Source organism: Poecilia latipinna, unplaced genomic scaffold, assembly GCF_001443285.1.
Source record: "Poecilia latipinna isolate Pla-1442-1.1 unplaced genomic scaffold, P_latipinna-1.0 Scaffold2250, whole genome shotgun sequence".
Classification (NCBI taxonomy): Eukaryota; Metazoa; Chordata; class Actinopteri; order Cyprinodontiformes; family Poeciliidae; genus Poecilia; species Poecilia latipinna.
The window spans coordinates 99,723-122,843 of record NW_015114866.1 but is presented as its reverse complement, the minus strand read 5'-3'; the positions used below and the strand labels follow the sequence as shown (position 1 = coordinate 122,843).

Sequence of the window (23,121 nt, the reverse complement as noted above, 5' to 3'; positions counted from 1 at the left end):
CATAATCTAGATATAATGTATTTAATATAAAATAAAAAGTAAATAAATGAAATAACTTTTGGAAAAAAGGATCAGAGCGGTCTTTATTTTCCATGTTCTTTTCTTATCATAGCCACACAAAAAGAAAATGAAATATATCTCATGGATCAGAATTACTAAGGAGTGTTTAATTTTGATTTATTTACTTTTAAATAAATATTTATTTTTAAATAAGTAAATCCTGAAACCATCTTGGACTAGATGTGTGAACGTAAATGAGCTTGTAAATGATGAGTGGCATCTGGAGGTTACTGGAGCTTCTGTCGAGTTGGTGAGTGAACGTCAGCAGAGACAGGAGCTGTGAACGGCTCAGCAGCAGCCTGGAGCTGCACTGGGACACCTGGAGGTTTGCATGAAGTCGGCCAGATCGTCCACTCTGGCATGTCATCCTTTTAGCAAACCTTCTGGGTGCTTCACTGCTTTGGTTCAGCATTGTGTAATTACCTTGTAATTACACAATGCTCTCTGAAAAGATCACTTTAACATACTGCATGGATAAACAAACCAGCATGTAGCTGCATGCTCCCTCAGCAGCAGAGCATGAAGCTGAAGGAGCAGCCATTTTCCCCAGCCAGGGTGAGGATTGGATGTATGTGGTTCTGGTGGCCTTTTGGTTTTTTGGTCAGTTTGGCTTATTTCCTCTTAGACGTAGACTAACCATTTATTCCTCTTCAGTTGAAAAAAAGAGTAAATTCTACAATTTTCTGCTTTTTGTTCTTCAGCTTGGAAGTATTTCTTGTTTTACCACTTAAAGTCTCACTGACAATGGCAGAAAACCTAAGTACTTCTCATTTCTGGTTGTTTTAGTCATAGCCTTGGTTACATAGTCTTCATTTCCAGAAGCTGTGTTGCGTGAACTGATTTACATGTGAACCAATAAAACCCCTCAGGGAAACTCTTGACATACAAAAGGTGCTCTGGAAATTTAAAAAATACATTTTATTAATATCTGATTAGTATATCTCCATGCCAATTTAAAATCGACATCACACTGAAGTTTTACCATTGTGCTGAATTATTTTTATGGTTTAATCCAAAATAAATTCAGTGCTTATTGCTTAAATTATGAATATAATGACCTTATAATGGTTAGACTGTTCTACCAAGTAAAAATTAATGATAAATATGAATAATAAAATGTATATGCATCAGATCACCGGAAACAAGGAGGGAAGTGCAGAAAGAGATCGTGCACTTCCCCTTGTCGTAGCAGGAATTACTGTAATAACTCCTGCTTCCACAAGGGGGCGACAAACATATTTTTACCTGGAGGGTCAGCCAGACCATTTCCTGGCTGATTTTCATGCATTAATGCTTAATATGTGAAGTTTTAGCAGAAGAAGACTCACCTCAGATCAGGAGGGTCAAAGTGTGACCCGGGGGCCACTAACGGCCTGAATGATGCAAATGTGGCCCATCAGATGTGGGTAGAGACAAAATAATGATCCACAAATTGAAATATTATTTCAAAAATGTTTGGCACAACACAAAATATTTTAATAAGTTTCTGTATTTTCCTGTAATTTAATGCTAAATAGAAACACATCAATCCAGGGGACTTTGATGCACTCAGATCAGGTTTAGGCACTTTATTAAAATATAGCCAAACACAAAAATAGGATTTTTAAATTAATGGTGATCTAATTCCTCTTTTTATTGCTGATAATAAACTACATCATTTTCAGTTACCTTTAATCAAGCCAAGAATTTTTAGAAAACTAAATTTCTTTCTTTTAATAACAAAACATTAAATCTTTTTTGACGTTTTGATTCACACATCCCTTTCCTAATTAAAAAAAATCTATTTGTTTTCATTTAAATATTTAATGCTTAGTTTTTGTTGAACTGCCAAAAAAAATCCTTATATATTTTTCTGTGATTTTAGTTTTTTAAATGTGTTATTTTTTTGGCCTGCAAATCTTTTTTAATTGAAGATTTTGAAGAAAAAAAAAAGTTTAAACAAACTGGTTATTAGAGTTACCTGAATAAATAGAAGAAAGGCTATCATCTAAATATTAACATAGTATTAATATGCAGATGTATTAAGTGTGCATTAATTTTCTCCAAATAAATGCAGAACGCCCATTTTATTAGGTACACCCGTTCAATGGCTTCTATAGCCAAACAATCATCCAATCAGCAACTGCATTGAAGAAAATAGACATGAAGACTAACTGCTGATGTTTGTGTGGTTTTATATCACATTTATGATATTCAAAGGTTTTAGTTCAAAGACTTGTTTCAGATATTAAACAGGTTTAATAAATGCTTCAGGTCCTTCTCTTCATGTCCTGATCTCCAGTGTTCACTTTATTTGTGTTAACCATCTTTGCTCATCAGATCACCGGCCCGTAAAACTGCAGAATTATGTTCAGATTCTGTGGATTTTCAGTTTAATCTGTTCAGCACTTTGGTGAGGTGTGTTGTTTTTAAAATGCATATAAATAAAGTGAGCTTGGTTCTGCTGCAGCTTGAATAGCATCTAGTTAAACCGGATTTATGATGCAACTAAGCAGGTTTTTCCTATTCAAGAGGAAAACAGTAATAAATGTTCAGTAATCTTTAGACAACAGAAGCAAACATCTTTATGTTCATTTAAATATTTTAATCATTGTTTTTATCAAGGAAGAATGACAAAGACAGGAAATGGGATTTCCAGAAGTCTGAAAGAAATGGATGAAAAACTGTTTATGAAACATTTCCCAAGGATGAAGATGTGAAAAACATGAAAGAGGAACAATCTGAAGAACTTCAAAAAACTTAAAGTTCAAACCAAAAGAAGCTTTTATCAGAATTTTCCCAAGAATCAGATGTGAGGGGCCAAATTACAGGATTTTATGCCATTATCCCACATATATTCCTACTTCTTAAATATCTTAAAGATGTATCTTCAAGAGTCTCCAGTGTTTGCATGAGTTTTCTTAAGAAACAAACATGTTCTCTGTTTCTGCAAATAGAATCTACCGAACTGCTACGATCTGAAAGTTCTTGTTGATCTTTGCTCTCGAGGCCCCTGAGGAGCCACTGTTTGGGGCCCTTGCAGAAGCTTCTTGTTCCCTGTCTGGAGGATGGAGGACGGTGGAGGACATCCACCTATGACTCCCCCTTCAGAACCGACACCAGCTCCCCACTTTCCTTCAGCTCCTTGACTATGTCCAGGCCTCCAATCAGCTCGCCCTTCACGTACAGCTGCGGGTATGTGGGCCAGTTAGAGTAGGTCTTCAGCCCCTGCCGAACCTCCTCATCCTGTAGAATATCAAAGGTGTCATAATCCACCCCGGCTCCGTTTAAGATCTCCAGGATCTGCCGGCTGAAGCCGCATCTGGCCGCTTCCTTGTTGCCCTTCATGAACAGCATGACCGGACTCTGGTTGATGGCGGACTTCAGGCGCTGCTCCAGGCTGACGGCCTTCGGGCAGGTGTTCTCCAGCTCCCCGGACTCGGCCAGCTCCTTCACGATGTCCAGTCCGCCCACCAGCTCCCCATTGACGTACAGCTGAGGGTAGGTGGGCCAGTTGGAGAAGGTCTTCAGCCCCTGTCGGACCTCTTCGTCGGAAAGGATGTCGAAGCTGCTGAACTGGATGTTGTGCTCCTTCAGGAGCCCCACGATCTGCCGGCTGAAACCGCAGCGGGGCTCCTGCGGGGAGCCCTTCATGAACAGCATGCAGGGCCCCGCATTGATTAGCTTCTTCAGACGCTCGTTCAGGTCGGGCACCTCCGCAGCTCCAGCCGGGCTCCCGCTCACCGCCAGCCGCTGGACCTTCTTGGTGAGCTCTGCAGCGTGAGCCCCGTCCAGCCGGTCCACCTTCTCCCCGGCCTTGAAAAACAGGAAAGTGGGCACCGAGGAAATCTCATACTTCTCCGACACCTCCGGGACCGCCTCCGCCTCCAGTTTCACGAACATGGTGCCGGTGTGTTCCTTGGCCAGCTCCGCCATTACTTCGTTCATTTGGCCGCACTGGGGGGCCCACGCAGCGTGGAAGTGTACCACGGTGAGGCATTTTCCAGCCTTGGCGAGAAACTCCTCAAAATGCTTCTGGCTCGTTGCCTCCACCATGTTCGCCATCTTTTCTTCTCTCCGTAGAACACTTCCGATTGCCCCCTTACGTCACTTCCTCGTTAGCCTCTTAGCTTAAAGCGAACACCGGAGCTGCGACCCACCGGGAAGCGGTTCGTTCTCCGGTGAAAACAACCAGATAACACCGGATATAGTGAGAGGGTAGAGTGATTAATAGGTAAGAGCGTAACATCCGTGGAAATTAACGGTTACTGTCTCTGTTCGTTGTGACGTTTAGCTACTTATCATTAGCTTAGCATAGCCGTTCTTCCAGTTAGCTATATAAACCCAGCTGGATAGTCTTTGTTACGTCTTAGCTGTTTACAACCCACAATTAACTGGAGTTATTTTTGATTATGGCATATTTTAGAGTAAAAGTTAACATGAAACATTTTACTGATTTAATTTAGTGTCAGCAGCAGGATGTCGGTGTTGTAACGAGCGCTAAACCTTTGGAAGAGACCCGCTGCCAAAGCAAATCATTTTCCTTAAACACACTCATAAGATTTAAAGCTTTCAATTATTATTTATGTTTGATCAAACTTAATTAGATGGATATTGACTTGTATAGTTAATTGTGCACACAACAACACACAGTTTAATTAGACAACACAGAATGATTATGTAATTTGTTTCCATAACATGACCTGGAGCCTCCTTCAGTTCCATGTCCCTTACTTTCTTTTTTTTTAGCTTACAGTAAATGAAATTGCAATCATAATATAGCATTCACATAATAGTGCTCATGTCAGCTGAATGAACGCCCACAGCTGATTGTAGGACTTAATATGATGAAACTTGGAGTGATGGAGACATTGTTGTGATAGAAAATATGGAGAAGTTTTATGAAAATGTGGTTTATTCACATCAACAGTCATGACTCTTACATTCAACAATGATGTCCTGCTCTGTTAAAGGGGTATGTAACGATAAAGCATGTTATCTTTAGCTTATTTACAAGAGAAATTATTCAAACACGCTGTGTAATTTTGTCATCATGTGGTGCTATGCACCTCAGCATATGTTTTTGTCTGCTTTGTTTAACTTTGACAACAAAACTGGTTTTGCTTACAGCAACTTTTCATAAAAAGAAATGTTGTGGAAAACATTCAACTTCAATTTTTTGCTTGTGTATCTATTAAATATGCTTTAGTTTAACTCATAGGTGTCAAACTCCAGTCCTGAGGGCCGCTGCCCTGCAACTTTTAGATGTGCCTCTGCTGCACCACCTGAACAGAATAATTAGGTCATTAGCAGGGCTCTGGAGAACCGATCTACACAAGGAGGAGGTAATGAAGCCACTTGATTCCAGTGTTTTGTACCTGTAGTACATCTAAAAACTACAGGACAGTGGAGGACTGGAGTTTGAGGTGTTTTAAAGAACAGCTTTGCTCCTGAATTTCCACGCAGAGGGATTTGAATATCATGAAAATGATAATGACTGATTGTCACACGTGTCAGCAACTGATGGAGGATTATTTTCTGCGCTTCTGTTGTTGGTTAATGAAAACAATCGTAGATTTGAAGACTTTCCTGGATCTTTTAAACATCTTTGTAAATAAAATATGTTTGTGTGTTTGATGCTGCGGAAATTTGAGGCCAGTTAGTGATCAATATCTGAATGTCTCGGTATGGGGCAGAAGGTATGAGGGACTGTGTAGAGTCAGAAACCAAAGCATGGCATCGAATGGAAAAAAACTAAACCACTTGTTTTTCTGCAGTCTACATAACCAAGAAGAGGATCAGTTTATTGAAGTAGGATGCTTTGCAGCTTTCTAATGGAGACATATTGGTTGGTTTCTAACCTCGCAGCCCAAACATTTGACTGTGTTCACATTAAGCTCTACACTTGTATTTTAGGCACCCTGTGCATTTGTCAGGTTAACAGAAATTATTGGTTATTAATCTCACAAAATGTTTTTAATTTCAGATGTACTGATCATAGGTTGACTCTGGAATGTCCTGATGGAGCGTTGAGTTAATCAGGGACTGGGTGACTCATGTTAAAGTCTGCTAGTCATGATTTTTTCTTTTATAATTTAGTGATAGTTAGATTTAAAATAATACATTTATTGGTGACTTTATTAGGTTCCAGTGAGGCTGCAGGATATTGGAATAAACTGACATTCAGATTTTTTTCTAATCATGTGATATATATTGGGAAATGAAAAAATGAAGGAATTTTCAACAGATGATGTGAATAGCAGGTTAAGTGATGCCACTTCCTGCAGACTTGTGACAGTTAATCTGCACTGATCCTACCTCTATCTGTGAACATTACTATTACAGGATATTTTTGTCTGCATGTGAGAGTTATTTTTATTGTCTGGGCTGCATGATGTTTGAAAATCTTTATAAATTCTGTGCTGGCGATATCAGTTGCTATATGAATATCTCCTTATTCTCTCTCTTTCTCTTCACTCTGGGGCCTTCAGCATTTTGGACAACGGCATTGTGAACGTGTGTGAGACTCGCTTCACCTGGCTAAATATAACATTTGTATGTAAAATGCAAGTTTATGACACTTGTGATTATATTACCATGTAGTTTTTTCATTCCAGTATGTCCTTTGCAGTGTGAATGTTGCACACAGCAACATTTAAAAGAAGATATATTGGTGGTATAGTTCTATGTTGAATTGCTTTTTGCCTTGAACTGGTTCTTCATGGGCTCCATCCAACATGGTGTCTAGTAAAACCCCCAGAGATTTTATCAACTGTTCTTTAAGAAATATCAGCATCATTATTGCTGACTTTGATGTTTCAGGAATGTCTTTTCTTCCCATGTTTTCTACAGGAACATCATGGAGGAACAAACTTCAGACATAGAAGTGACGGTGAAAACACTAGACTCCCAGAGCAGAACCTACACTGTCGGTGCTCAGGTAGAAGCTCAGTTTCTGCTCCACATTTCTGTTTCCTGTCAGCCTTCGCTCATTTGTTTGTGTCCCACTGTGTAGCTGACAGTGATAGAGTTTAAGGAGCACATCGCCCCTTCGGTGGGCATTCCTGTGGACAAACAAAGGCTCATCTACCAGGGCAGAGTGCTGCAGGATGAACGGACGCTCGCAGACTACAGTGAGTCAGGAAAAATGTCAAGTTCTTTGTTTTGTGTGTGTGTTCTGTTGTATTTTTAGAGAAACTGTAATAAGTCATTCAACTAACAGGATATTTAGTTGCTTTGTAATGGTTTTCTTCCTCTCTGTATGGAAGCTGAGGTATTTTTGGGGGTTTTTCCCAGATGTGGGTGGAAAGGTGATCCACCTGGTGGAACGGGCCCCGCCTCCACCCTCCCAGGGCGGTCCGGGGTCTGCAGGAACCTCAGCGGACAGCGGCCCGTCCTCATCCTCCCAGGGAACGTCCCAAGTGCCGCACGACCGCAATGCTAACAGCTACGTTATGCTAGGAACCTTCAACCTCCCCGTCAACATCATGGACCCCCAGCAGATCCAGGTTAGTCTGCGCCGGCGTCTGGTTGGTGGAACAAGATGGATTCCTCCTGTTCATGTTTATCTTCACAAGGTTAGATAGATTCTCTCACTTCATAATTAACTGTTTTAAGTCATTGTGTCACATTTGCTTCAAAATCTAAAAATAATATTAACGTTTTGAAGACAGTCTGGATGTCTGCAGAATGTTGGATTCTATTTATTGTCCCACATCCTGACAATAAATCAGCAAACTAACAAATCAGAAAGAAAACAGTCATGGGTCTTTAAATCATTTATGCAATGGGGGAATCTTTTAACACGCATACTTCTTTAAATGAGTTGATAAAATGAAGTTCAGTACAGATGAGTATGAGTGGATCACACCTTTTAGTTCTTCCTTCCTGTGTGCAGACCGACGGCTGCCACATAGATTCCCATGCTGCAGAATGTGCTGATCTCAGTGTGAAGTGGGCGTTAATGTCAAATTGGTTGTGGGAAAGCTGCAGATAGAAACTGATAATGAAATTTTACATCAACATCTAAACAAGTGGGTTGCGGGGTTTTCCATTGGGACGCCACAACCAGAGAAAAAACAGCCACAATCATCGGCCCATCTTCATCTGGTGCTTCCAAGTTGCTTTAGGTAGATTTTCAAGAGAAGGGAAATGGAAAAGACGAGATTATGAGGCAGATTAAGATCTGGTGGGAAGCTGCAGCTCTTAGGTAGAAAACACAGGAGCCACCAGAGACGGAGTCACAAGCAGAAAAGGTTTTATAGTCAGGAGTTTATCATTTCCAGACAAATGAAAAGGAACGTGACTCACTTCGGTTTTCAGTTTCAACAGGTTCAAACAACATTTCTGTTGTTGCAGATTAAATAACAGGCATGAGAAAGTGAGGAAAAGTCTTCAGTGGGTCAAAGAGCGTTTCGACTGGGAGCTTCCTTCCTGAAGACGTTTAAACAACTGAAGAAAACTGCTGATAAATGAGACATTTTGATATATAAGATATGATAACTCTAGCAACAGATGTCTGTCTATAAAAGTGTTAACACTACAAACTAACACGGATCGCCCATCTCAGGGAAACCAAGCGCGTCCTTCCCCCCAAGCTGGACGTTTGGACTTTTCAGAGCTTTGTGCCTCTGGTAAGGCGCAGAGCCGCCAGTGGATGGCAGCGTTCGCTACGTCAGGATTTATTCTGCAAATGATTTAGCCTGTAGCGCACCAACTCTTTCATTGAAGAAATGTTTCAGATTTTGCTGTTTCCATCAACTGTTTCTAATGCAATACTTCAAAATGAGCATAGAGAACGTCGACATAAACATGGCTGTTCATTAACAATACTCATGTTATTTTACTGCAGACCGACTTGGCTAAAAGGAAAACCTCAGTGGATATAATAATAATGCTTCACTTCATTAAATATGAGAAGGGAAAACTTCACTTTTCCAGTTTATTTGTGAATTCTCTGAAACATATTTAACAGGTTATCATAATCCGTAGAGGTGTGCCGATCGATCGGCCACCGATCATAATCGGCCGATTTCCGTGAAAAAGTGTGTGATCGCCGATCACGGTCTGTTGTTACCGATCACACAAACCGATCACCTGCATCTCATTTCGCAGCCTGCCTGTGCAAGTTATTAAAACAAGTTTTTGTCTAAATTAAGGTGAATTCGTGGTTCCTTTTTCCACATAATGTAACCGGTAGTGCTTATGATCAAAAAAATAACTATGTGATCGGTATCGGTGATTGGCCCTCATGGGTGATCAGAATCGGAATCGGCAGGAAAAAACCTGATCAGCACGTCTCTAATAATCAGCTAATGTTTGTAGATTTCACTGCATCATTTTATATTGAAGTATTTTATTGGTAGATAGTGTTTGAATAAATCAACCACAGCTTGTTCTTATAAAACATAAACAATAAAACTTGCATCAGATTTGGGTTCCCTTCATTTTCTATCTAGATGAATTGAATGTTTGAGAAAAACAATAATACTGCTGAGCTGTTCTTCTGATTTATTTCTTCATTTGGATTTTTTATCAAACCTTTTTGTCCATCTTTGTTCTTGCTAATATTTTCCCTTCTCTGCTTCCTCCTTCCAAACAATCACACGTAGTTAAGGTATGTGTCCAACTGGTTGTAAATGTACAAGAAACGGCTCGGTTCATACATTCATTCATTTGAACATCAGCTGCCCTGAAAAGTCGTTGCTGAGAAATCATATATTTTGTAATAAACAAAATGTTTAATATCACTTTGTTAGGGCAAAGGTAGAATGATAGATCATATTTAAACTCAGAGATGTTTAATTTCAGGAAAACCTTTAATATTTAATGTCTGATTAGATGAGCAGTTGCAGGTTTGCGTTCCCAACGCTCTGTGTTTTCCCCTTTAAGCAGATGACGGTGCAGCAGATGGTGTCGGGAATGGGGGAGAACGCCCGGAACGCCAGGGTCACCACCAGCACCGGGGTAAGCGCCACGACCCGCTCAGTTTCCTGTAACCTGTCGTTGTGGAGCGTCCCTCTGACTGAAGCTGCTGTTGCAGAGCAACGGCTCGGTGAACGTTCACATCGACATGGACCAGCCGGTCCAGAGCGAGCCCAGGCTGAGGCTGGTGCTGGCCGAGAACCTGCTGCGAGACATCCAGGACGTCATCAACAGGATGGAGGTATTTTTGTTTAAAGATATTAATAAATGTTTATATAGGTCATTAAAGGTCAACCAGTCAATCCACTTTTACAAAATCAAAGTTAATGTGACCCCCTACTTTTGTGCAGCTAAAATATTTGTAGCAGTTGATTGACACCAAATTTTCCTGATCTTGTGGAAGTGTGTGTGGTGGTTGACCTTTGACTTACAGAAACATTTTTAATGTCTTTAAACTGACAGCCGCACAAACGAGAACTTGTTACACAAACATTTAGAGGTACAGGAAAAAAATAAATTCTGTAGTCCTGGGTAGACCTGCTCAAAAATCAATTTTAAAATCATTTTAAAAATCATTTTTTTAAAATGATTTTTTAAAAAAATCATTAAAAAAATAAATAAAAAAGATAAAAAAAAAAAAGTCAGTCAGTCCGACTGACACGGACTGACAGTGTCAGTCACGGCCTTGTCAGTCACATCATTTAAACAGAATATTTAGACCGTTTGAACAGAAAAAATTGTTTCTGAATCGAATCGTGACCCTAAAAATCTGCATCAAATGGAAAGACGGTGAAAGATTTGCATCTCTACAGACATTTGGTTCTGAATTCATTTAATTTGTGGAAGTCGTGGGAAGAGCAACTTCACTCATGTCTGGTTTCTGTTTCAGGGTCGGACCACTGACTCATCCTCCCAAACTGAAACCACTTCTTCTGCTGCTGCTGCTGCTGCTGCTGCTCCCCCGCCTCCCTCCTCTTCCTCCACCACCTCCACTCCGTCTCCCTCCGCCCAGCCCATGGACACCTCTCCACCCCCGACTACGCCCCCGCCTCCGCCGTCCTCTTCCGCCCAGTCCGAGGGACCGACCCCACAGCCGGGTCCGAGGTGGGGACGGGTTGTTCACCTCCAACATGGAGATTAGGTTCAGATAATCTGGAAATTCTGACAAACGGATCAGAACGGAGGGGTTTCCTCTGGTTTGCTTCAGTTTCTCAGGAACAAGTGTAGCAAAACGTTCAGTCATGCTTCCAGAAGTAGAAGTAAAGCCTTACGCAGCTGATCATTGTCATAGATCGTGGATGTTAAAATGCTTGCTGTGGTCTCTTTGTCCCTGCTGCAGCCACCCCAGCCCGGCGGAGCTGGCCGAGATGCTGTCTGAGCTGCGGCGGGTGGAGGAGCGGCTGCAGCCGTTCATGCAGCGAGCACACAGCATCCTGGAGACGGCCACCGCTGCAGAATACAACAACAATACAGTACGGGGCAAAAGATTCCAGTGCATAAATACAAAGTTACACCGGTCACAGCATGAAGAAATGAATATTAATGTATTAACTTCAGAGCAGCGGTGCCCAAAGTGTGGCCCAGGGGCCATTTATGTCCCTTGACATGATTTTGTTTGGTCCCAGGCCACAAGTCATGAATGTTTTTTCATTTAATAGCTTCCAATCTAAACTTTATTTATGTTTTGGATCTTTAATGACAATCAGATGTCATAAAAACGTAGTTTATTGTTGAAGAAGTAAAACCTTTTGCGTTGTTGACAGGCAGCTCCTCTGTTTTCTGTTTCAGTGAAACATTTCTGTATATTCTGGGTGAACATCAAAACGCTGCAGGGCTGATCGGGGGATTCTTTTTAGTTTGGCTGATTAATAATTAAAGGTGTTTATTAGGAGATTTAATGTTTTACAGTAGAGGAGTTCTGGATTCAACAGATTTATCTTAAATCCAAAATGTTAATATTAGTACAGTTTTAAATGAATTGCTGCTCTGAGTGTGTTCTTTCAGTAACTGGCATTTTTTAGTCTGGATCCTCCAGTTAATCATTAATTGATTACTACATTAGTTTCAATAATCGATTCATCATGATGAATCTATTCAGCCGTCACTTAAACCAGGACATCATGTAAAAGTTAGTCAGAAAGTATAAAAGTTTAATTTCAGGTAAAAGTGATGCTTCTTAAATAGTTGAACATATTTTGTAAGCTAGATGTGTCAATATTTTATGTATGAGGTGATTTGTGATAAGTTTTATGTTTTAGTGGAACAGAAATCTTCCACTGATGACCTCGGACAGCAGAGGTTAAAATGGCTGCGGCGTTGATGTTTGCAGCCTGTTTGTTGTGTTTTTCCTGCAGGAGAGAGAGGACGACCAGAGGACTCTGGTTCAGATCTGCGAGTGTCTGCGTTTGCTGGGCAACGCCCTGGTTGCCCTGAGCGACCTGCGGCTGAACCTCATGAGCCCGGTTCCCCGCCACCTCCACGTGGTCCGCCCCTTCTCCCACTACAGCAGCCCCGTCAGCCTCCCCGGAGCCGTGCACCATCACATCCCAGTGCAAGTAGGCGGCGCCGCGCCCGTCCCCGCCGGCAGCCCTGAGCCCCGCTGACCTCTGACCTCTTTCCACAGATGAACCTGGGAGCCACAGTGACTGTTGCAGCCAACAGCACTGAGGGACAAGCTCCGCCCACCCAGCCCAGCGGCCAGCCGGAGCAGGCAGGTCAGGGACAGACCTCCCCCTCACAGACTACCACGGCCAATCAGCAGGCTGGACAGGGACAGGGTGGCTCCCGGGTCATCAGGATCAGCCACCAGGCAGTCCCGGTGGTCATGATGCAGATGAACGCGGACGGTGTGTTGTCCCCTCCCCGCCACTGATTGAAGCTCTGAGAGTGTGTGTGTGTGTGTGTGTGTGTGTGTGTGTGTGTCGCTGCTCGGCAGCAGATGAAGCCTCTGTCCTCTGCTGCCATCGCTGTTTGCTCAACAGAAACGAGTCACAGAGAAACTGCAGTGATTTCCTAGAGAAATATAATATTTCACATTATTTTGCGTTTGTCTTGCAGGCTCTGGAGCAAACGCTGCAGCAGGTGGACAGCAGCTGCCTGGCCAAGCAGGTAATGTTGACCTGATTTTTATTTTCAGAGTTTTTATTTATTCTGTTTTAAATAATTACTTATGAAGTTAGTTATTTTAATATGTTGTGTTTTATTTATGTTTAAAAATATATTTATTTTTTAAAATTTTGTTTTACTTTTTTAACGCATAAAATTTTCATAAATTTGTTATAGTTTTGTTTTTTCATTTCATTTTTAAAACGTTTATTAAATTTCTCCACACATTTTAACAATGTTGTATGCTGTTTAGTTTTTAATTGTCAACTATTTTTAACTATTTTGTTTGTATTAATTTCTGTTGTTTTTAAGTTAAATTATTTTTTAAACATTCATTGTGTATCTTTATTTTTGTTACATAGTTTCTTATATTTTTATATTCTGTTTATAAGTTTGTTAGTTGCTGAATTATTAGTTTTTTTCATATGATTGTTTTCATCAGAATAGAAGTGTTTTGTGTTTCCCACGCTGGGGAACCTGAAATGCAGCGTAGTTACCAGCAGCAGAGCCAGGCGGTGCTGCTGGGTGGGAACTTTTACTGAACATTCAAAAGCAGCAGTCTGTTTACAGAAATCAGATGTTTAATTGCAGCAGAAGTAGCTCTGCTCCATTTCCGTAACGCTGTCATTCCGGCCTCCACCCTGTAGGGGGCCTCCCGCCAGACTTCATGCGGAACCTCATGCAGCAGATCAGCCAGTATGCAGCTGCGGTGGCGACCAGCGCTGCGACCGCTGCAGCCACCGGCCAGCCCGTCCCGCCGCAGCACACCCCCCCCAGCTCCACTCCCACCTCCTCAGCCACCACCACCGGGCCCAACACGCCCACCACCACCCCCACCGCCCCCCCTCCGCCCTCCCAGGCTGGACCCCAACAGCCTCAGGCCAGGGTGGTGTTCTCTCGGCCCCCCTTCGCCGCCGGCATGCCCCCGCCGGCCTTCGGGACCCGGGGAACCACCATCAACGTGAGGGCGGCCATGCCGGGCCAGCAGCCGGGACAGGTGGGAGCTTCCTGCTGAATGCTTGTATTTCAATGAGGTGTTTGGAAAATGCTTGATTTCTTCTGAAAGTGCTTCATTGGAAAACGTTACAGATAAAACCAGATATTTTCATACACCTTTTTTCCTCACTGTCTGAAGTTAAATCAGACCAAACGTCTCTTGCTTTAGGTTAGTTAGAACCAACAAGAATTATTTCTATTTGATAAATGACAGAGAACTTAGCAGGAAGGTGTTTTTAGAGATTTATTTGTAATTTTCCTTACATGTTGTGTCTAAGCATTTAAATTGAGCTGGGATTTTATTTACACAGATTGTTTCAATGAATGAATGTTTGATTCCTGATGACTCAATGATTTATTAATAGTCCTATATTTTATGTTAAACAACATTATTGAAAGTGGGGAATTTATCTGTTAGTAATTTTTCAGTCACTTTAAGGTGTGCAAAATAAATGAGAGATTTCAACATTAAATTTTGTTTTTTCAGTTTACCTCATCCCTGCTGTAGAGTGCAGGATACTTTCAAAAATATGAATAACTGTAATAAATTATATAAAAATAGTGAATTGAACCTGCTTGTAGTTGATTTGAATTGTTTTAAATCTCTAACGTGTGGTGCAGGAGAAGTTTGAAAACTTGCTGTGAAAGAGTTTGAGTTTTCCTGTGGGAACAGAGTCCCTGTTGTTAAACTCTTCCTGCCCCCAGGCTTTCAACCCTGCTGCCCTCAACCAGATGATCAGCGGCCTGGTTGGGCAGCTTCTGATGCCGGGCCAGATGGGTACGTTTTTCATCTTTAAATTTAAATCTCCGTAAATAATCAGAAACTAATGAAGATTAACTGTCTGTCTGTATTTCCAGCAGGCCAAACCGTCTCTTCCTCCTCTTCCTCCACACCCACTTCCACCTCCTCCTCCTCTGCCTCCTCTCAGAGTTCCTCCTCCACTTCCTTTTCCTTTTCCACGTCGGGTCCGAGCCCGCCGCCCACGGCGCCGGGTCAGAGTGAGAGCAGCGGCGGCGAGCCCCAGGACTTGGCCCCGGACCTCCGCCAGCTCCTTGGCTCTCTCCTGGGCGTCGCCGGCGGGCCCGGCGCCGCTACGGCCGGGGCCCCATCTATAACCGTCACCACCTCCAGCGTCCCGGCGTTCATCCAGGGCATGACGGAGTTCATGCAGCAGGTGGGCGGCTTTCTACTGCTTGGACCCACTGGAGACGTTCCAGGTCCGGTTCTGACCCTCCTCTTCTTCTTCCAGGCCTCCCAGCCCATCTTCTCCCCCCCTCCCCCTCCCACTGCGGGCCCTACCCCGGGCACCAACCCGGCGGCGGCCGCAGCAGAGTCCGTGAACCCGGAGCTGTTCACGGGGATCATGCGCGGCGTCCTGAGCACCATGATGGGCTCGCTGGGCCAGGCCCAGAACGACACCGAGAGCATCGCTCAGTTCATGCAGCGGCTGTCGCAGGCCACCAACCTCTTCAACGGCCAGGAGGACCCCACAGGTCGGCTCCCGGCTGCAGCTAGCGCCCTCCGTGTCATCCACTGTCCTGACCACGATAAGAGACTCTGAGGGGGTTTAAAGTCATTTCCTGTGTTTTTGGTCCCAGGGTTCTTTGGAGAGCTGCTGATTTTGGTGTGCCAGACGTTCACCATGTCTGACCTGGTGCTGCTGCTGCACGGCCAGCACCAGCCGCTGAGCCGCATCCAGCCCCAGCTGGCCCAGTTCTTCACCCAGAACTACCTCAGCGGCAGAGAGCCCACGGACCAGAACATCGCTGTCCGTACCGCTCACCGAATCCTCTCTGATTGGTTCAATCAAACATCTGGAGGCTGATGCTTCTTCTTCTGCTGTTCTCTCTGCAGGCGGCTGCAGAGAGCCTGGTTAACGATCTGGAGGAGTACATCACCGAGAGCTTCGTGAGTTTCATTCTGCCGTTCTGAACGGCCGTTTGTGATGTTTTCATTTCAGGGTTTCTGGCTGAGCAGGACGGGACGGGGTGTGAGGCGGGACGGGGTGTGAGGCGGGGCGGGGCTCCAGTGACGCATCTGTAGAACAACATGGTTTTAATTATCACCATTTAAAACTGCATGTTTAAAAAAAAACCTTTATTCACTGTATTCATGCTGTACAACTGAAATTACAGCTCTACTGTTGTAATTTAACGGCACAGAACTTGGTCATTTCTATCCGTTTTGGCTGCCATGATATTTAAATTCATTCAAACTCTGATTGGTAGATGTGTGAAAATATAAGACATATTAATAGGCCTGTCAGAATAAGCAATAAATCAATTAATCTTATGATAAATTAAAACAAGCACGATAATTTTCTTTTGCATGGTTTATCTTATTTCTCTTTTCTCTTTCTGCCAAAATGGATGACTAAAGTCTTCGTCTGGTGCTTTGATCTAATTAGCACTTTGTTTGGAAGAACAATTTTGTATTGAGACTTTATAAGTTATTTTATTTAATGTTTCTGTTGTTTTATTTATTTTGGATATTTAAAATGTCTTCCAGTTCTAGTTCTTTACGTTGTTTTATGACGGCGTATTAGGACCATGATAAGAAAAATAAAATTACAAGAATAACATAATATTTTGTCTGTCTTCTCGCATTATTTAAAATGTATCCTCATAATATTATGACTTTATCTTCTTAGCTTGGCCCTGATACCCCGTCGTATTTTTTTAATAGCAAGCTTGATTCTGAAGCTGTGGCAGCTTCTGTTTGTGGCGGTTCTCCACCATCAGTTACATGCAACAGGAAACCTGAGTTGGCAGCTGCAGTAAATCCTCCTCTCCTGCAGAGGGAGTCTTCCGTCTCGGTGCTGGACGGCGTGGACGCCACTCAGACCAACATGTCTTTCTTCAGGCAGCAGCTGACGCAGATCTCCACTCACATCCTGCGCTGCACAGGTAATCCTGACCTCGCACCGCCCCCTGGTGGTTCGGCTGCAGTTTGGCAGAATCAGCTGTTTAATGTTGAATCCTTATGAATGTTGGGATAATTCTGGTCCAGATGAGACGTTTGGGCCCAGGCTGCTGCAGATGTGCAACCAGGCGCTGTTTGAGTGTCTGGCCCTCAACCTGTACTGCCTGAGAGGAGACCAGAGAGCACTGACGGACGTCATCAACCACAGGATAGTGAGTATAAACCATGTTTGTGTTTTTTAATGGGGTGTATTGCCTAAATATGAGGAGGAATCAGAAAGCACACATGTTTTGTGAATAAAGAACTGGATAGTGTGGTGTGGTTTAGGTTTTAGTCCCTTCCTTTCACTGCAGTAGCAGCTGTTGAGCTTTTAGGGGCTCAGAGTTCAAACAGAAGCTTGAAATCCTTCAATATGCTTGAATTTCAGTGAGGTGTCTTCAAGGTGTGGACAGTTCTGGATTTCTGCTTAAAGTCATTAAAGGTGCTTGATATTGAAACTGCAGTTTTGGAATAAAATCCAATCTAACAAATGATTGAAAGCCTAAATTTAGAAAATATTATTTACAGTTGAAACCAGATATTTTCATACACCTAACAAAAAGACACACAGTTTCTTTTTTTTCTTAGTGTCTGAAGTTAAATCAGACTAAACTTCTCTTGTTCAGAGAATTTGTTGTATTTGCTAAAAGCCAGAAAAAGTAACAAGAACATTTTTAGAGGATTGGACTTTGACTAGGCCATTCTAATACATTGAAAACTGTTCCATTGTCAGATTGAAGTATTTGTAGCTTCTTTTCCAGCTGTCCTGACCCCCCAGCATGATGCTGCTGCTGCTGCATGGCCAGGCCCTTACAGAGCAGCTGTCATACTCTGAGGCTAAATTACACTGTTAGCTGATGAGCTAACAGATGGCAGCACTGGCTTTTATTTAGGGCGTCAGAGTGAGGCAGGTTGCACTTTATAGATCATTTTTAAATGACTTTGTTTGCACTTCACACCGTCTCTTGCTCAGTGGGTGACTTCATTCTGGAATAGCGCCCCTCATGGTGGCAGCATGTTGTTACATTTTCTGCATTTTTGTTCATCATTTTCTGGTTGAATTGTTGCTTTTTAGAAACATTTTCATCTAATTCTGCATCCTGGATTGTTGCTCCTTTTGTTTTCATGATGTGTAACTGTAGCAACAAGGTATCGTTTTTACAACAGGGAGCAGCTGGTTAGCATCTCAAAAGCTCAAACGAAACCTCAACTCTTTCCCCAAATCCCAGAGGAGATGAAAATGAGACTTCATGGATGCAGAGAGGAGGAGGAAGTTCAAACCGTTTTTGACTCCATTTGTCTGCCATCTTTCTAACCAAACAGCCAGACGGATGTAAAGAGGAGCGGCAAAAGCAAAGGAGGTGGATGAGCAGAGCTAGCCAACAACTGATGGAGTCATGAGGACATGTTGCTGTGGAATATCTCCTCTGCTGCCTGGACATTAATTCATTAGCTTGTCTTGATGGACATGAGAATGTTATACAGCCACAGTCTTCAGTCAGAGGGCTCTTCAGTTTCGTTGCAAGACTGACTGCTACTGGAGGTCCTACACTTCCTCACCTCCACAAATGACCTTCTGCAGATACAAGGAGGACTTGAGTTTGTTGCAACAAGAAAATGTGAAAAACTTCAATGGGTGTGAATACTTTTGATAGGACTTTCTGTAAAAATATTCAACATTGTAATGTTGGCATCATTACAGCCTCAAAAAATGAATTCAGTTTGTTTCTATAGCAACAATTCAACAAATGTCACCTTGAGGCACTTTACAAAATAAAAACATTTAAATTCAGTCACATATACTCTCTACTTCTGATTTATTCAGACAGTACAGTAGGATCAATTATTTATTCAAAGTAGTTTAAAAAGTTTGTACATCTGCATGTTATGATGACCTTTAACCTGATGCCCCGCCCATTTAAAGGGCCAGTCTGTTTGTTTTTTTACCACCACACCCTGAACCGGTTCCAGCAGGTTCAGGGATAAGCTGACCTCTGACCTGCCGCCGTGAGCCTGAGAGGAACCAGCAGCTTTAAACAGGAAACTCTTCTTCTGCTGCTGTTTTGCAGCGCCGCATGTCGAGCGACATCAACCCCAGCCTGGTGAACTGGATGACCGGCATGATGACGATGCGGCTGCAGGTGATCCTGGAGCACATCCCCGTCTCCCAGGAGCAGATCCAGAGCTACGTCGTCTACACACAGGTATCCTGACCTTTGACCCCTCACATGGCGCTCCGGCTGGCCCTTTTATCTGCCCTGCCGTGTCTCATGTTACCTCAGGCGCTGATAAATATTAGATGTGATGGGTTTTTTTCCACAGAGGGACCGAAGCTCGGCGGGCGGCGAGCAGGAGGCTCAGAGCGCCACGGTGAGTCCAGCGTGTTCCTGCGTCCGCACGCCGCCGTCCCCGCCTCGTCTCTCACTTCTCTGTCCTCCTCCCAAGATCGGAGACACTCTCTCACCCGCAGCTGCCACCACCGCCGAGGAAGCCATGTCCGTGTCCCACGACACCCCCGCTGCGTCGTCAAGGGAGACCAGAGCGTTGCCTGGAGACCTGGGAGCGTCGGGCGGAGCGGCGCCGTTGGGGGGCGACGTGGCGGCGGCGGGAGCCGAGGGCGGCGGCGAGGAGGCGGAGACCTGGGCGGCAGCCGTCCCTCCGGTAAGACCACTCCTCTTCATCGCTCTTCCTCTCCTTCATCCATCTGAGTCACAGAACCTGTTTCCATCAGTTCTGTCAAAACCCACTGAGAATCTGAGAATCATTTATCTGTTCAAAGCACCGGATCAGCATGATGGCACCTGATTAGCAAAACTAATGAATAACATTAGCTGTGAATTAAAGTGTTTTAAGTTTATGAACTCGTTTAGTCACACTTCATCCAGACTGCTCAGTGAGAAAAAGTCCAAATGATTCACTGGGATGTTTCATTTGTAGACTGAAAAATAAAACTTGTTGGAACTCAGAAACTCGTCAGACTTGACTGAAGGCGGTCATACCTTCTTGCAGGAGTGGGTTCCCATCATCCGCTGCGACATGATGACTCAGAGGAAGATGAAGGCTCAGCCGCCGTTGTCCGACGCCTACCTCCACGGGATGCCGGCCAAACGCAGGAAGGTACTGGGATCAGCTGGAGCCGCCGGCCACAGTGTGTCCCGCTCTTCTTAAAGCACGGTGTGTGTTTGTGTGCAGACGGGCCAGGGCGGCGGCAGCCTGCTCTCCCTGTCCGATGCGGTGGGCCAGGCGGCCAGGAGCGCCGGCGTCCGGCCCATCAGCTCCCCGGAGCAGCTGCAGGCGGACCTGGAGGCACAGGAAGTGAAGGAGGCTTACTCAGAGCAGGTCAGGACAGGAAGCGCTTCACTGTTCGCTTCGGCTCGGCAGAGTCCGGGGGATTTTGAATCGGTTCAAAATGCTCCGAAATCTTTGTCAGCTTAATTTTTTATAAAATCATATTTTCAATAATTCTTTGATAATGTTTTATTTAAGAAAAAGCCATTCAGCCAATGCCTAGTTTACACTCCCGATTTCCTCCTCCAGCAACTTTAGAATATCGGAGCATCGTCCTGCCGCGCGTGTGTGTGTGTGTGTGTGTGTGTGTTCAGAACACTCTGCTCGGACCGCTCCGTGGTGTGTGTGTGTGTGTGTGTGTGTTCGTGTTCAGAATAATCTGCTCGGACCGCTCTGGTCTAAAATCCGGACATTCAGCATGTGGGTCGGTTTTGGCCCTTGCAGTGTGTGTTGTTGTTCCCTGTCAACCAATGACAGCGCAGCCTGCTGAATGCGACAGCCAATCAGAAAGCGCGGTGGTGTAAACACGGAGGGGAATCCCAAAGAACAGCTGACATGGCAACCGAAAGTCCGCTGCAGATCAGAGATGGACTGTCTAGTCGATATGTGGCAACAACATGAATGTTTGTTCAGCATTTCATGTGAGGCAGATCAGAACCGAGAAAAACTGGAGTTGGACTGAAATGAACGGTAACTTCTCAGCTACCGCTGATTATAACGATAAGATTCATTCAGCCACAGTTTGACACCAACCACATGAATGCAAACAGCAAAAACTTTAAATCTTAGAATTAACCGGTGAAGCTAAATAAAACAGAAACATCTAAACAATGTAACAAAAGTTGATAAAAACCCAGAACTGCTCACCTCCGTATGAACAGCACAGAGCCGCTGCCCACCGCCGCCTCCGCCCAACACCTTCTCCTTTTGGTTCGTCTTTCATCGCTGAGGACTCAGACTGTCGCCGTTACCTCTAAACCGTCGGCCATGTCTGTTTACTCTAAATTCATGTGTGGTTTGGTGGATTTTAGGGGATTTCCTGTCTGCAGTCTGAATGTTGGTGAGTGGATTCGGGTTGTGTGTTGCTCCTTCTGGATACCACACACACTATGACCAAACCTGTGAGAGCTATCGTTTTTACTGTGTGTGTGTGTGTGTGTGTGTGTGTGTGTGTGTGTGCTCTCTCAAGGTTCAAATGAGACCAACAATTTTAAAATCCTGCCTTGTGAGCCAGGAATAACTAACCTACCACTGGTAACTTAACTTACAAAGTTTTATGCACAAACCTATTTTTGTTTAAATCTAAACTGATGGAACTTCGAATTGTTTTAAATGAATCTTTTTGTTTACGTTGTCTTTTCCTCATCAGTCACAGAATTTAAACAGAATCTTTTCACCATTTTCAACAGAAAAAGGTTTTCTGAATTAAAAATAGTTTCTGAACCGGCCTTAAAAATCTGATTCAAGTGAAATTGCTTCTGAAACGTTGCCTCTGTGCTGCTGAGCGTTGTGATGTCTTCTCTCCCCAGGTGAAAGCAGACGTGAAGAAGCGGGTCAGAGAAGACCCGGACTTCAACTCGCAGCAGTTCCCCAACGCACACAGAGCTTTCTCCCCTGACTCCTAACCGCATCCCTGCAGCATTAAAGCCCTTCGTTTGCATTTCCTTTTGGTTTCTGTGGATCGGCCAGCAGCTGTCGCTTTAAACCCAGAGAGCTGCTGGACTCCAGGAGGAGCCTGGTTCTGATGGGTCCGCTTTCCGGCCAACAGAGAGGCAGGCGGCTCCTTTCAACAAACAAGATTCAGGAATCATGATCAACTGGTTTCTGTCACTTTGCACATCCGTGTGCAGAAGTTGAAGCGTTTTTCTTCTCTGTTGGTCCGAAAGCATGAGAGGCAAATTCCAGTATTTATTTCAGGAAATCTGTTGGGAAGTTTCAGGATAAAACGGATCGGCTCCAGCTGCTGTAGATCCAGAGTTCTTTACGCTGTTGGTCGGTTTAAAGCTGTAAAACTACTGATTATAACAAACTCAGTGGGAAGCAGGAAGAACAGCCGATCAGAAACCTGTAAAGTTACACTTTAGTGCCCTCATGTGGTGAAACAGTATATTGCATAATTTGACAGCTGATTATTTGATAAGAAATGTTGAATAAATGACTTCCTGATTTCCTGAAAATGAATAGAAACAATGAATTCATGCCAGTTCCTGGTGGTTTTTATGTTTTTTATTTCAACGAGATGAAAAAACCCAAAGGAATAAAACGATGAATCAACTCAGTTCAGTCCAGGAAGGAGTTTGTGCAGAACGTCGACTAAAGAATGTACCTAACGGAGTTATTTTTCCAATCCTCCACTAATCAACTAGAAACATTCTGAGAATCCTCTAACATAACTACCAACTTCTTCTATTTATTGCTTTGTGCTCCAACTTTAGCAGAGAAATCGGCCTCCATTAAACACACATTGACACACTTCCTATTCCTCTGTTTGGAGAGGCTGTTGCTTTTAGGGACCCGAATCATCAGCGTATATCTGATTAGTTTTTCTTAACATCTTCAAATACGATGACTTTAATGTGATGCTGTTTGGTACATGAATGTACAGGAAACCGAATAAAAACCTTCATTTAAATACACCACTGTGCTTTCTTTTTTATATGAGAACTCAGATTATAACCGATGAACAGAAAAACCAACTGTTCTGTCAACAGAAAAGAAAAGCTTAAATTATAATTCATAAACAGCCGTAGTCCTGAATTAAAATGTCAAACTTTAAATGTGAAGGTTTGAAAACTGTCTCTTGGTNA

At 43.4% G+C, this 23,121-nt stretch overlaps 2 protein-coding genes across 5 annotated transcripts; one reads left to right on the top strand and one right to left on the bottom strand.

Moving 5' to 3' along the window:
- Positions 1–220: 220 nt before the first annotated feature.
- On the top strand, positions 221–22,950 carry bag6 (BCL2 associated athanogene 6). 4 transcript variants are annotated; one of them, XM_015018229.1, is made up of 25 exons: positions 221–310; positions 6,892–6,979; positions 7,055–7,172; positions 7,336–7,547; positions 9,934–10,005; positions 10,082–10,204; positions 10,853–11,067; positions 11,303–11,435; positions 12,318–12,518; positions 12,587–12,809; positions 13,021–13,071; positions 13,716–14,065; positions 14,770–14,842; positions 14,923–15,239; positions 15,315–15,558; positions 15,664–15,833; positions 15,920–15,973; positions 16,863–16,971; positions 17,075–17,199; positions 19,096–19,230; positions 19,349–19,396; positions 19,472–19,687; positions 20,036–20,143; positions 20,219–20,365; positions 21,844–21,939. In XM_015018229.1, exons 1-25 carry the CDS (start codon positions 267–269, stop codon positions 21,937–21,939), a joined length of 3,672 nt encoding a protein of 1,223 aa, XP_014873715.1. In that variant the 5' UTR covers positions 221–266. The 4 variants fall into 4 exon arrangements, with proteins under 4 accessions (XP_014873715.1, XP_014873714.1, XP_014873713.1 ...); XM_015018228.1 differs by having other exon boundaries at positions 9,931–10,005; positions 14,926–15,239; XM_015018227.1 differs by having other exon boundaries at positions 267–310; positions 9,931–10,005; positions 21,844–22,950.
- glrx3 (glutaredoxin 3) lies at positions 2,709–4,122 on the bottom strand. Its single transcript, XM_015018232.1, has one exon. It carries the CDS (start codon positions 4,102–4,104, stop codon positions 3,133–3,135), a length of 972 nt encoding a protein of 323 aa, XP_014873718.1. The 5' UTR covers positions 4,105–4,122; the 3' UTR covers positions 2,709–3,132.
- Positions 22,951–23,121: the final 171 nt, after the last annotated feature.